The 12,974-nt window shown below is 40.7% G+C and overlaps 1 protein-coding gene across 1 annotated transcript in view; it reads left to right on the top strand.

The window, feature by feature from the left end:
* Positions 1-12,974, top strand: part of LOC131987714 (ryanodine receptor 3-like) — a 146,594-nt gene that overhangs the window by 112,801 nt on the left and 20,819 nt on the right. Inside the window, exons 65-80 of the mRNA XM_059352563.1 lie at positions 565-803; positions 1,965-2,046; positions 2,388-2,518; positions 3,267-3,590; positions 4,455-4,695; positions 4,790-4,877; positions 4,981-5,073; positions 7,329-7,499; positions 7,605-7,664; positions 7,765-7,899; positions 8,868-8,980; positions 9,658-9,757; positions 12,153-12,262; positions 12,553-12,604; positions 12,690-12,746; positions 12,826-12,925. Of these exons, the coding sequence (XP_059208546.1) occupies positions 565-803; positions 1,965-2,046; positions 2,388-2,518; positions 3,267-3,590; positions 4,455-4,695; positions 4,790-4,877; positions 4,981-5,073; positions 7,329-7,499; positions 7,605-7,664; positions 7,765-7,899; positions 8,868-8,980; positions 9,658-9,757; positions 12,153-12,262; positions 12,553-12,604; positions 12,690-12,746; positions 12,826-12,925 (2,096 nt within the window). The remainder of the gene's footprint in view (positions 1-564; positions 804-1,964; positions 2,047-2,387; positions 2,519-3,266; positions 3,591-4,454; positions 4,696-4,789; positions 4,878-4,980; positions 5,074-7,328; positions 7,500-7,604; positions 7,665-7,764; positions 7,900-8,867; positions 8,981-9,657; positions 9,758-12,152; positions 12,263-12,552; positions 12,605-12,689; positions 12,747-12,825; positions 12,926-12,974) is intronic.

Raw genomic sequence — 12,974 nt, 5'->3', positions numbered from 1 at the left:
ATAGCGCAGATGTTGCCTGAGGCTTGTGGTGTTCTTTAGAGACAATGTACTGTTTGCTAATGCAGCTCACACATAATGAGGCTGAATGGGGAACGTATTATTGTACCTTGTTGTTGCTGAAGAGCTCTAGCTGATGCCCACAGACTCTGTCTTTCACTTTACACGTCAAGGCTTAACAATGGGTAATTCATTTAGCAATGCTATGAACTGTGAAATGCTGAAAATGGACACACTAATCATATTAATAATGTGTGTTTTTTCAGTGTATGTCTTTGGCAGGCTCACCTTGGATTTAAATATTCACCCAATTCATTAAATAAATCAGTGATGTTTCAGTGTAAGGGAGGTCAGATTGATGCTCATGTCTCATATTTCATGACTAAAACCTTCACAGAGTGTAGGAGTGAAGTAATTGCATATGTGACCGTGTCCGACTGTGGGTAAACAGTGCTGTCCTTTGCATACCAACTGGGTACGTCAGTGGTTTATTATAGCCCTGCCCTTGCATATCCTCCTTCCTCATTTGGTTTCAGTCATTTATCATGCTCTCTTTCACTCCAACAGGACGGTGATGAAGTCAGGCTCTGAGCTGGTGCGGGTGGGGCTGAGGACGTTTTTCGAGAACGCCGCCGAGGACCTGGAGAAGACGTTCGAGAACCTGAAGCTGGGGAAGTTCACTCACTCTCGCTCCCAGATGAAAGGAGTGTCGCAGAATATCAACTACACCACCGTCGCCCTGCTCCCCATTTTAACCGCTCTGTTTGAACACATCACTCAGCACCACTTTGGAGTCGACCTGCTTTGTGAGTTCCGACAGCAGAGGAATGATTAAACGTGTTGTGTGAGAGCGAGTGTCAAATCTATGTTTGTTGTAATACATGTAACAACCTGACACCAAGGAACACATCTGTCGCTTGTTTACACAAATGCATAGTAAAGTTCCCCCTGTGAATATTAATTAGAATTATAACCCCTCTCACTCTGGACACAGACGTTTTGAGCCACTCCCCTTTGGCAGGAGGCTGCGGTCCATCAAGACCAAAACCTCCCGCCGTAAGAACAGTTTCTCCCCCTCTGGAACTGGCCTCATCAGCAAGGCCAGAGATCCGCACTGACTCCCCCCTCCACCCTCTATAGCAGTGATCAGCAACCTTTACAAACAAAAGAGCCATTGATGAAGATGAAACAGCTTACTAAGCCTTTATTAGCCTACCAGCATTATCAATAGGTCTTAATGAACATTTATTAATATGATTTTGTCAGAATGTAGTGAGAACCCAAGTGCAAATTTGGAATCGAAAGCTAGCCAAGCTATGGAAAACTCAAAACTACCTTCAAAGTTGACAAAATTTGGAGCTTAAGGCGCCAGGGTGTGGACTTTCGTAAGCTACGGTGCACATTTTTTAATGCTATATGTAAGCTATACCTATTTTACAACAGAATAATGCAAATAGCTTCAGGCCTACACCAATGATACATTAAAAATTTAATTTAAATAAATAACATTTTATTTCAAATATTTTTTTTCTCACAACCACAGAGAGCCAATGCAGATGGCCCTGGAGCCTCAGGTTGCTTATCCCTGCTCTATACGTTACATTAACGTATGCACATTCACCTGCCCTTATCTTGCACATTGGAAATATTTATACTGTGAACTTGCACATTCCTGTTGCACAGCTCCTTCCCTCATTTAAATAAATGCATATTTGTACATATTGTTTCTACTGTCTCTACTTGTATATATTTTCAAATTATTTTAGTATGTTGACGTTTGTACTCTATATATTTTCTATTTAAGCTGCTGAAGTACTTGCCTTAATCTATATCTATATTTTAGTACTTTGTTTGTTTCTTCCTATGCACCAATACACCACAGCAAATTCCTTGAATATGAAAACCTACTTGGCAATAAAAAACAATTCTGCTTCTGATTCTAACAAGAGACTTTCTTTTTTTTCCAGTGGATGATGTCCAAGTGTCCTGCTACCGAATCCTGACCAGTCTCTATGCACTGGGAACTGGGAAAAACATCTATGTGGAAAGGTATCTCAGCCTCAACATTTTATAAATTTGTTTTTATTCAGCTTTTACAAAAATTTGAACATGAGGTGTTATGTTTTTATATAGGAAAATAATTTACAATAATAGACACATAGACACATACCAATACATATATGCAACTAAACTTGCATATATATGGAAAAAGGTTTGAACAAAAAAGTGCATTTTGGGGAAATCTACACACATTTATTTACCTGAAGCTTCAGGATGATGTGATTCTTTCCATTGCAAAAAATTCATAAATTGTATCGTCCCATTTTCCTGTCCAGCATGTGAAACTCACTGATATTCAACACAGCTCTGCTCCTCTCTCTGTCCCTCAGACAGCTCCCAGCTCTGGGTCAGTGTCTGGCCACCCTGGCTGGGGCCATGCCTGTGGCCTTCCTGGAGCCGCTACTCAACACATACAACCCCTGCTCAGTCTTTAATACCAAGAGTGCCAGAGAACGAGCCAGTGAGTCATACATAATAACTCTATTATAAAAGGCTAACTCATATAATGCACTGAATCGCTTTATACAAATTGAGGATTTTGTTTCCTTTTTTTAAGTTAACTCTTTGAACCCCAAGCTGTTTCAGAATGTTTTTTGCTCACATTTTACTCACTTTGGCCTTGTATTTCATTGCAATATATATATATATATCCTCTTTGGGATCAGCACAATCGAGGCTAGCAGTGTGAACAACTCAAAAATGCAAAAACAACGCAGGTTAAATTTCTCTGATAAATTACTTTTTAAAAAATTGGAATAAAATGGAATTTATATATACAACACTTTTCCAAGTGCCTACAAGTGTCATGAATTCTGAAAAACAAATTGTGTCTCCACATGCTATACACATTGAACTATTTTCATTTTTACAATCTCTCCTGTCCTCTCCTCTCTGCTTTGTGTCAACAGATTTTCAGTGAATATTTATTACGTGACCATTCATCTCAGCAGAATCAATCATAGCATCACAGTGTCAGAGCGCAGAGAGCAGAATTTCATGTTTTTAACAGGATCTAGTTTTTCCAAACAGTTAATTTTTGGCAACGTTTTGAATGAAACATGTAGAATAAAGTGATTTTGACAGCAATCATAATTTTAAGATTTGTTTAAGCTACTTTTTCTCATTGAAACTTTCTTAACCTATGATCTGATCAAGGACTGTCTGAAAGTAATGACCTTTCACCTGTGAATCCCCTGTGGTGTCTTTAGTCCTGGGTATACCAGACTCAGTTGAGGAGATGTGTCCCGGGATGCCGCGGCTGGACGGTCTGATGAAGGACATCAACGACATGGCCGAGTCTGGAGCGCGCTACACAGAGATGCCTCATGTGATCGAGGTGGTGCTGCCCATGCTGTGTAACTATCTGTCCTACTGGTGGGAGAAGGGGCCTGAGAACCAGCCAGCCAGCGGGGGCAGCGTCTGCTGCACCACCGTCACCTCAGAAAACCTTAGCCTCATTCTGGGCAACATCCTCAAGATCCTCAACAACAACCTAGGCATCGACGAGGCGTCCTGGATGAAGAGGATTGCAGGTGGACAGGAGTTTCTTTTTAATTTCTTTAAATTGCCATGAAGGATTAGCCTGGGTATACCCATACTGCCTTGCGCGCTCGAATTTCATTTCGAACCTCCAGGCAGTCTGGCAACCAGAGAGATTTCTTAGCCCTGTTTTAGGGATCCAATCACAGAACGGGGAGGGAAGGCAAGACGATGACGGGTACTACTCGGCAGACGGAAGCTTGTAGTTTTCTTACGGATCCAACATGGCTGCAGCAGACACGAAACTCTCTTTCGCTGTAGATGGTGTTTTAAATAGTTTGGAGCGAAAGTTGAAAGGCGAAAGGTCTCTCGGCGGCTCCGCTGTCCCCCGGCCCGTAGCGAGATCACCGGCGTTACGGTAGCGGGGCTATTAGCCGCTAGCGGCGCTAATCACCGGCGTTACGGTAGTGGGGCTAATAGCTATTAGCCCCGCTACCGTAACGCCGGTGATCTCGCTACGAGTCGGGGGACAGTGGAGCCGCCGAGAGACCCGCAGCAGCTTGTTTATTGCCCATAAAATCAGTGGATGTGTGTGGCTGAATGACATGAGGGGGAATAAAGCGTGAAAATAAATAATCTTGCAGAAAGCGAGAACTGGAGAAGCAAAGCAGCAAACAACACTCTCTCACACACTCACACACACAGCAAACATCAATTTCTGTCGCTCTACTACGTCATCTGGTATAACTGATACGATTGGCTAAGAGCTACCTACAAACGCTTTTGATAGACATTCTAAGCGCCCAATAAACAGCTCCGGCTAATGAAGGATACTAAAATACTGACAACATTTCTGATATACTGTACCTTAAAATAAAACGAATAAGGTGACGTTTTCTCTCTTTTCCTCTGTGCAGTGTATGTGCAACCCATCATCAGCAAGGCCCGTGCAGACCTGCTGAAGAGCCACTTCCTGCCCACACTGGAGAAGCTGAAGAAGAAGACAGTGAAGGTGGTGTCTGAGGAAGAGCTCCTGAAGGCAGACAGTAAGGGAGACACCCAGGAGGCTGAGCTGCTCATCCTGGACGAGTTTGCCGTACTCTGCAGGGACCTGTACGCTTTCTACCCCATGCTTATCCGCTATGTGGACAACAACAGGTTAGCTCACTGAGCAAAGGATGATGAAGTTGTTTTAAGATGTTTGCAGAAAATGTACGAAGGATGAATTAATCTTTCTATCTTCTTGCTGCAGGTCGAGGTGGCTGAAAGAACCAGATGCTGACTCCAATGAGCTCTTCAGAATGGTTGCAGAGATATTTATCCTTTGGTGCAAGTCACACGTAGGTTCTCTCATCTCCATACATGTTCAGCTAAACAAAAACAGACATCTTTTCTAAGTAAAAACCCTTTAAAAAACTTTAATCTGCTTTCATCTCTCTCCAGAATTTCAAAAGAGAAGAGCAGAACTTTGTGGTCCAGAATGAAATAAATAACCTTTCCTTCTTGACTGGAGATAATAAAACCAAGATGTCTAAGGTATGTTTTGTATTTGCGCTCTACCTCTCAAACACTTTATTTTCTTATTCTGGCAGCAGATTAAATCCCTTTTAGTTATGTGTAATTGACCCATTGAATGTGTGTGAGAAGCTGAAACAGATCCATAAATAAACAGGATTAGTAGAATAAGCAAGACACATGTTAACATTTTCTCAGCCATGTTACCAGCACCACTTTTGTGTACATGTGCCAGGATGGTAATATGTAAACTGCATGAATGCATGCATATAAGGAGGACTGGATACAGGAACAGGGCTGAGCTTTGGTCCGTAATAACATGTTTTTGGGCTCAAAAAGACTTTGTGAACTGTAGCCCTTATGTAATACTCTAAACCGATTGAATTAACAAGTAATTGCAAGAAATACACCGTTCATTGTAGAAAGAAATTGGAAAAAAAAAGGCATTATCGTTGAAATTTAAACTTTCCAACAGTCCTGGAAGAGGGAACATAGGTTACAAAAGAAAAAGTAACCAAACAAAGCTTAAAACTGTTATATTTCTGTCAAAATCATTTTTATTCTACATGTCTCATTTAAACAAAACAAAAAAAGCATTTGGAATAACTAGATCATGTTAAAAACATTAAATTCTACTCCTCGGAGACACTGTGAATGATTGATTCTGCTGAGATGAACAGTCACGTGAGAAATATTCACTGAAAATCTGTTTACACAGAGCAGAGAGGAGAGGACAGGAGAGGTTGCAAGTAGAGCTTACAAAATGCAAATAGTTCAATATGTATAACATGTGGAGACCCAATTTTTTTATTCCAACATCCATGACACTTGTATGCACTTGGAAAAGTGTTTCATTTTATTCCAATTTAAAAAATATAATTTTTCTGAAAGATTCAACATGTGTTTTTTCTTTTTTTTTTTAATGATTTATGTCATTCTAAGTGGAAATCGCTGTGAAATTCAAAGCCAAAGTGATCAATATATAAAAAGGGCGCCACTAGGCAACTTTCATTGGAATTAATTGGACCCTACCACCAACACTGTATCTAGTTCTGTTTATACATCCATGAAAAAAAAAAGACAAAAAAAACTCTTGGCTGCATCAAACCTCTATGCTCACATGACTTTGATAAAATGGATTCTGACTTATGACTGTGTGTGTGCGTGTATGAATTTATGCAAGCATGCATGTTACAGCAGATGATTAAAAACAACATGCACACATTCAGCCCTCTTCAGCGTTACAGGAATTAGAACATTTCATTTCTTGTCTGCCTGGTTTCGCTGTTTAAAGGCAAACAAATGCATGTCCATGTGAGGACTGTGTGCCTCCACGACTTACCCTCTCATCCCTTCTTCTATCTGCCTTTCTTTCTCTGTCTCTGTCTCTATCTCTAACAGTCCTTTAAGGAGAAGGTAGAGTGATGCAGTGCATGTGCCGTTTACCTGCCAGCTCATTGGCTTATATGCTCCCGTCGCTAAGCAGAAAAGCCAATAGCTTGTGCCGCTGTGCTATATAGTATATAGTGTAGTTATATATGATGTGACCACCATTCATCACCACGTGTAACTTGGTAACTTTGCTCATTCCTCATTGCTGTATGGGTGGAACACGTCTCATTGGGAGTAATGAAGCCCAGCCCTTCTGTAACAAATCATGTGATCACATGCCACTGGTGTGTTTGCGGTTGATGGATTGTGGAAGCCTGGTGTGTTTGGCCAATAGTTACCTCATGTTATTTATATTATGTTGTAGTCAATGTGTGTTAAAGCTGTGTCTGTGCGTGTGTATGTGTGTGTGTGTGTGTGTCAGTGTATATGTATATATTTATATATATTAATATGGAAATTAGTGTTTTCACTGAGCCAGCTGCTTCAATTTGGCTCAAAAGTGCAGCTCTCCCTCAGTGGTAACATCTTGCTGTTCTAACAGAATCAGTCTGCTAGTTCTGCTTTTTAGCTGAGGTGTGAAACTTCTTAATGCTTCAGTGGCACAGATTCAGTCTGGTCGCAGATTTTGCCAGGCCCGAAAAATAAATGCCTCTGGCTTCTGTTCAAATACAGTGGGAGTGTTCCTGCTGTGCAATAAGCTCCAATAAAAATACTGTTAAGGTATCAGCCTAAATGTTGAAAGCAAGTGCTTTAGTGCAACATTAATCTCAGCAAAAATTGGATAATAGTGTGTATTACTTTAAGAGACCAACTTATTAAGCCACCACAATTTTTTTTAATCACCACTTGTGTTGTCTAAGGTTATGTCGTGATTTTTTTAACAGTCTGGAGGGCAGGACCAGGAGAGGAAACACAAGAAGAGGCGTGGTGAGTTCTACTCCATCCAGACGTCGCTGATTGTGGCGGCTCTGAAGAAGATGCTGCCAATCGGCCTCAACATGTGTACGCCAGGAGACCAGGAGCTCATCTCTCTAGCCAAGACTCGTTACCTCCTGGTGAGACAACTTTTATGTGACTGTGCAGCAGCTGCAAAATCACAAAAATCTATCCCTACACTCACACAGGAACACTTATTTGAAGCTCTTGTTATTGTCTAATAGAGAGACACAGATGAAGAGGTCAAAGATCATATTCGGCAGAATCTCCATCTCCGGGAAAAGGTGAACATGTCGATATCATTATGATGATACTATGTTGTTATTGGCTTCCAAACTCTATAGGTACTGTATTTTTATGTCTCTGTTTGCAACCCACTCTCAGTCAGAGGACCCTGCGGTGAGATGGCAGCTCAATCTGTACAAGGACATAGCGATGAGAAGCGAAGGGCCTCCGGACCCCGAGAGGATGGTGGATCGTATCCAGAGGATCTCTGCTGCTGTCTTCAACCTGGAGCAGGTTGGGCTCAGTTATACTTAACGAAACAGAGACACTCAGGGTGCAACTGTGAGGTTGCTTGGTCACTACAAATATGCTGCCAAAGACCCATAATTTATATTTTTGGGTGTTGCCTAATGTGGATAAGGGCATAATCCGCATAGGATTAAAAATATTTAACCTCATGGGGTTATTTTTGTACTTTTTATTTATTTATTTTTCCATTTTTTAGTTTGTCCCATGTCCCATCTGCCAACATGGAGGGGTGGGGTTTATGACCTATAGGGGAGGTGATAAAGATGCTTTGGCTCCACTTTTGGGGAACTGTAATGTCACCCTTCTTTATAAACAGTTGGTATGGTCACAAACAACGTAAAATCAACAGTTGAACCAGAAACGTGAAAAACAAATTTGCAGTTACAGTTAACTTTACTGTGCTTATTCTATCACTCACAGTCTGCTTCTTTACTCTGTTATCAGAGATATGTTTAACCCTTTTGAGTTGGGTTATTTTGCCCATTTTTTACCTTCACTCTGCCTGTATATACCACTTAATTTTTTTCTTTTTAAAGGCACAGCCTCACCTATATGACCTGATAATTATTTTTTCACTTTGACTAACTGGATCAATGTTTTCAACACAAAAAAAAGACAAAATCATGCTCAGTGAAAAAAATGTAAATGCTGGTTGCAAATATTACATATAAGAGGTAAAATGAGGAGAACATGTAGTTTTATATTTTCACACTAAACATATTTGACCTTATCTCTGGTTTTATTGTTTATCATCATCAAACAAAAACTGGCATAGAGTTTCAAGCCAGAACTTTAGAGGGAAGTTGATGGCAGGGAAACACGTTGCTTCATTTTTATGTCATGATGTCATGAAGATGTCATGATTTGACTCAAGACTGTTAACTTGTGTAGAATGTCATTACAGTGTTGATTAACCATGTAATCTTAACACCGACTTCTTCTCCTTCCTTTAGGTGGAGCAGCCATTGAGATCCAAGAAATGTGTGTGGCAGAAGCTGCTGTCCAAGCAGAGGAAGCGAGCAGTCGTTGCCTGCTTTCGCATGGCTCCACTTTATAATCTGCCGAGGTACGACTGCATACGTTACACCTACAGCCTCCGTAACTTTGCTAGATTCTTTTAAGCATAAAACCACTTGAAACAGCACCTGTATGGGTTTTTTGTGGACAAATACCACCATAATTTATTATTTTCCTGTCTGGCTCAAAACCCTCATTTCTCTCTCTTCTTGGGTTCTGACCCTGCATTAATCCACAGCCTCCCTCCCGCCGTTTGTAGGACAAATGTCTGGCCTGCAGCTGTTATCAAGGTGCAGAAATAAAAGGGACACTAGCAATTTCATGCCCTGCTGCTCTGTAACTCAATCACAGGAAGTCAGGCAGAGAGCTACAGTAGGGAGGAAAACAATTATGAGGCCCAACCTGGGGGTGGCCATCTTCAATATGTGCTGAGACGATGCCGCCCGCCTGCCTGACAGCATGACTCATTTATTCAGAGTTGTTGACAGTGAAATATGACACAGTACAGCTTATAATTATCAGACAGTATTTACAATGTAGGCACAATTGATTGTTTTTGTTTGGGTTAATAGATTTGTGTTGGAGGGCTGGATGTGGAGCTTCTGGATAATGTCGACTCTCTCAGAGTTTCACGCAATCAGATGTCATCTTTTTTCTTTTTGTGTCTCACTATTCAGCCTCTGTTCTCTCCTCAATGTCACACTCTATTGTACCTCATCCCCTCAGGCACAAAAATAATAATTACTTCCTGAAAGCCTACCGACATATTTGGCTGGAGATAATGCATGAGAACACAGACTATGACAGTCTGCTCTCCATGCTAACGGTAACGTAGCACTGATCCGATGTTGCTGCTGTACAACCTTGCATACCTTTCTTAACTTCCCCTCGCTTTCCTCCAGGCACTGTTAATGCTACAAATGTGACTCACATTCTCAATATTCCCGCTGGACTTTCCACTGGTCTGTGTCTGTAAAGTAATGCAAGGAATAGTTTGATTGATACCACTCTGATGTGTTAATGTTAACAGACAGGCAATTAGCGTAGTTTAGCATACAGACTGAAAACAGGAAACCTGACTGAAAACCCCCTCCTGCATCCAATCTTTATGCTAAGCTTGGATAATTGTCTCCTGGTTGTAGCCAGTGGTGGAATGTAACTAAGTACATTTACTCAAGTACTGTACTTCTGTACAATTTTGATCTTTGCACTTGTACTTTACTTTAGTATTTTCCTTTATGTAATTTTATACTTGTACTCCACTACATTTTAGAGGCAAATATTGTACTTTTTACTCCACTACATTTAGCTGCCAGCTTTAGTTACTTTTCAGGTCGAGATTTAACGTGAAAAACCAATTAAAAAAGAATACACATTTTCATAAATGAAACCACATAACCGCAAAAAAATAGCCCTACCTGGAGAACATTAACATGCTGCTTACATGAATGCATGAATAATAATACTCCAATAATATATTTGGAATATATTTCCCAATCTGAGTGGGTCCATTCTGCACAACGAGTACTTTTACTTTTGATACCTTAAGTACATTTTGATGCTGAAACTTAAACGTTTTTTTTTAATGCAGGACTTTTACTTGTAGTGGAGTAATTTCACAGTGTGGTATTAGTATTTTTACTGAAATAAAGGATCTGGATACTACTTCCACCACTGGTTGTAGCTTTAATTGATTTTCTTCTCATCCAGTGAAGGAAGTAAATCAGCATATTTCCTTAAATGTCTATTAAACTATTCCTTTAACTGCTGCTGATGTGCACATATATTAGTACCAAAAAAAATTAAAACTCAGTGGATCAATTTGCCTTGAATTTCTTCCTGCTGATGAGAGTTTAGGACTAGAGATTGTTACTAAATCAACAGTTTTCAGTGACCAGCTGGATGTGCCAGTACCCAAACTAACCAGCATTAACCTCTCCCAAAGAGTGTTCTCTCCTCCTCTGCTCTGCTCCTCTCTAACCCAGGCTGATCTCCTCTTACCCCTCCTTAGGCATCGCTCTATTAATCTCTTCCTCCTGGCCTATCAAAGAATATGGATAGAAACAGAGGAGTACTCTTTTGAGGAGAAGCTAGTGCAGGACCTTGCAGTAAGTACTTGTGCATCTCCCAGTGCCGTCTTGTTGGTGTGGAGCTGATCGTCCGTCGTCCCTACAGCACCACTTTAATTTACTTGTGTCGTAAAAAAAAAAAAAAAAGTGTCCCAGTTCCACCACCGTACCGCTGGGTCGCACTAGACCTGACCCCCCTTATTTTTCGCAAGCATGGCATCACCGCTGATGTCAGAGCCAGCTGATGTATTTCGACCACCGTGTCCCATCCAACATCGGTAAGAAGGCATCCTGCTTCGATGCTCCGACTTACCAGTGAAATTTCTGAAAGCGGTGGTGTCTTTCTTAAATTTGAACAATCACAAAACATCACAGTCATGCATTGAGTTTGTAGAGAAAGCAGAATAAGAACAAGCATGCTGCTACTTTCTTTACAACTTTGCAAAAGTACTTCTTCTTCTGTACTTTGTAGCTCATGGTAGCCTCTAACTTTAAATGCAGAGAATGATTAGGAATGCTTAAAGGGTTTTCTGATCTGTAATAATGGGCTATCATTAAGGCAAAGAACTTGACATGCCCTACTGTGCCAATGGGTGTATTCTTTTTTTTTTTTAAAAAGGAAATGAAGATAAAACTTTGAATTAATACAACTTTTGAAAATCTGATTATTTGAAATGAAAGCCACAGGGCACCATATCAGAAGTTAAGGGTGTGACAGATGAAGAACTTTATGATCCAGTAAACCAAGCACACATATCTGCAGCAGAGAAAATAGTGTCTGCTATCATGTTCTGGTGTAAAAAGATAAGAAGACTATGATAATGTGTATGGGTTTATGGAGAGTCATGCTTAACCCCATTCCCTACTTTTAAATCCTGCTGAACATCATCTGCTCTGTGTGTGCATGTGTGTGTGCCCACATATGCGTGTATGTGTGTACATGCCTGTGCTTGTGGTTTACTGTCTGCATGCTGTCAGTATATATACAATCTGTACTGTACTGCCTTTTTTCTGATACAACCTGATTCTCTGAAGGTAAGTTGTGCATTAAGTAGCAATTTAATGTTACTGCATCTACTGTTCATGCAGAGTATTTATGGCTCAGGTTGTTGATATTGTATGTGCATGAGCTTCAGTATTTACTTTGTCCAGAAAACGCAGTCCAAAGTGGAGGAAGAGGAAGAGGAGGAAGAAAGAAAGCAGCCGGACCCTCTTCACCAGCTTATTCTGCATTTCAGCCACAACGCTCTGACCGAGTGCAGGTGAATACACACTCACTGTCACACACCTGCCACCTGGCACCAACACGCTTTGTTCCATCTGTGCTATATAATAGTTTTGGCCTGCCCCTTAGCTGATAAAGAGCCGCATTAAGCTAAATCATCACCATATATCTTACACTGGGACAGAAACAAGCAGGGTTTTTTTTTTTTTTTTTTTACTATTTCTTGCTGCTTACTATACATAAACTGCAGTGGCTATAAATACAAATGTGATGAGATGTGCTGCACAAGGTTTAACCATCAGATATTTGTCTCTCTTTTTTTGTTAGTTCTTTGGAAGAGGATCCCTTGTATATTGCATATGCAGATATGATGGCAAAGGTACTTCATTCTCTGAATTGCTTTCACTCAAATGCACACTGTTGAGCAAAATGTTGCAGGTCTGACATTTAGCTTTCCCTGCCAGAGTTGTGATGAAGGTGAAGAAGAAGAAGAGGAGGAAGGAAAAGAGAAAACATTTGAGGTGCCGCCTTTTTTTCTTTCCTTGGCATACTGTTCTGCACTTTGCTTTTGGTGCTTACTATTGTTATCATTTCATACAGGAAAAGGAAATGGAGAAGCAAAAGATGCTCTACCAGCAGGCCAGACTACATGATCGAGGAGCTGCAGAGATGGTGCTTCAGATGATCAGTGCTAGCAAAGGTAGGAAGAGACAGATTCATCTGTCTGACTTCTTATAACTGCACCTTTT

This window comes from Centropristis striata, chromosome 16, assembly GCF_030273125.1.
Source record: "Centropristis striata isolate RG_2023a ecotype Rhode Island chromosome 16, C.striata_1.0, whole genome shotgun sequence".
Taxonomy (NCBI): domain Eukaryota; kingdom Metazoa; phylum Chordata; class Actinopteri; order Perciformes; family Serranidae; genus Centropristis; species Centropristis striata.
The sequence above is the reverse complement of the archived record's forward strand: the minus strand, read 5'-3'. Positions and strand labels throughout refer to the sequence as shown.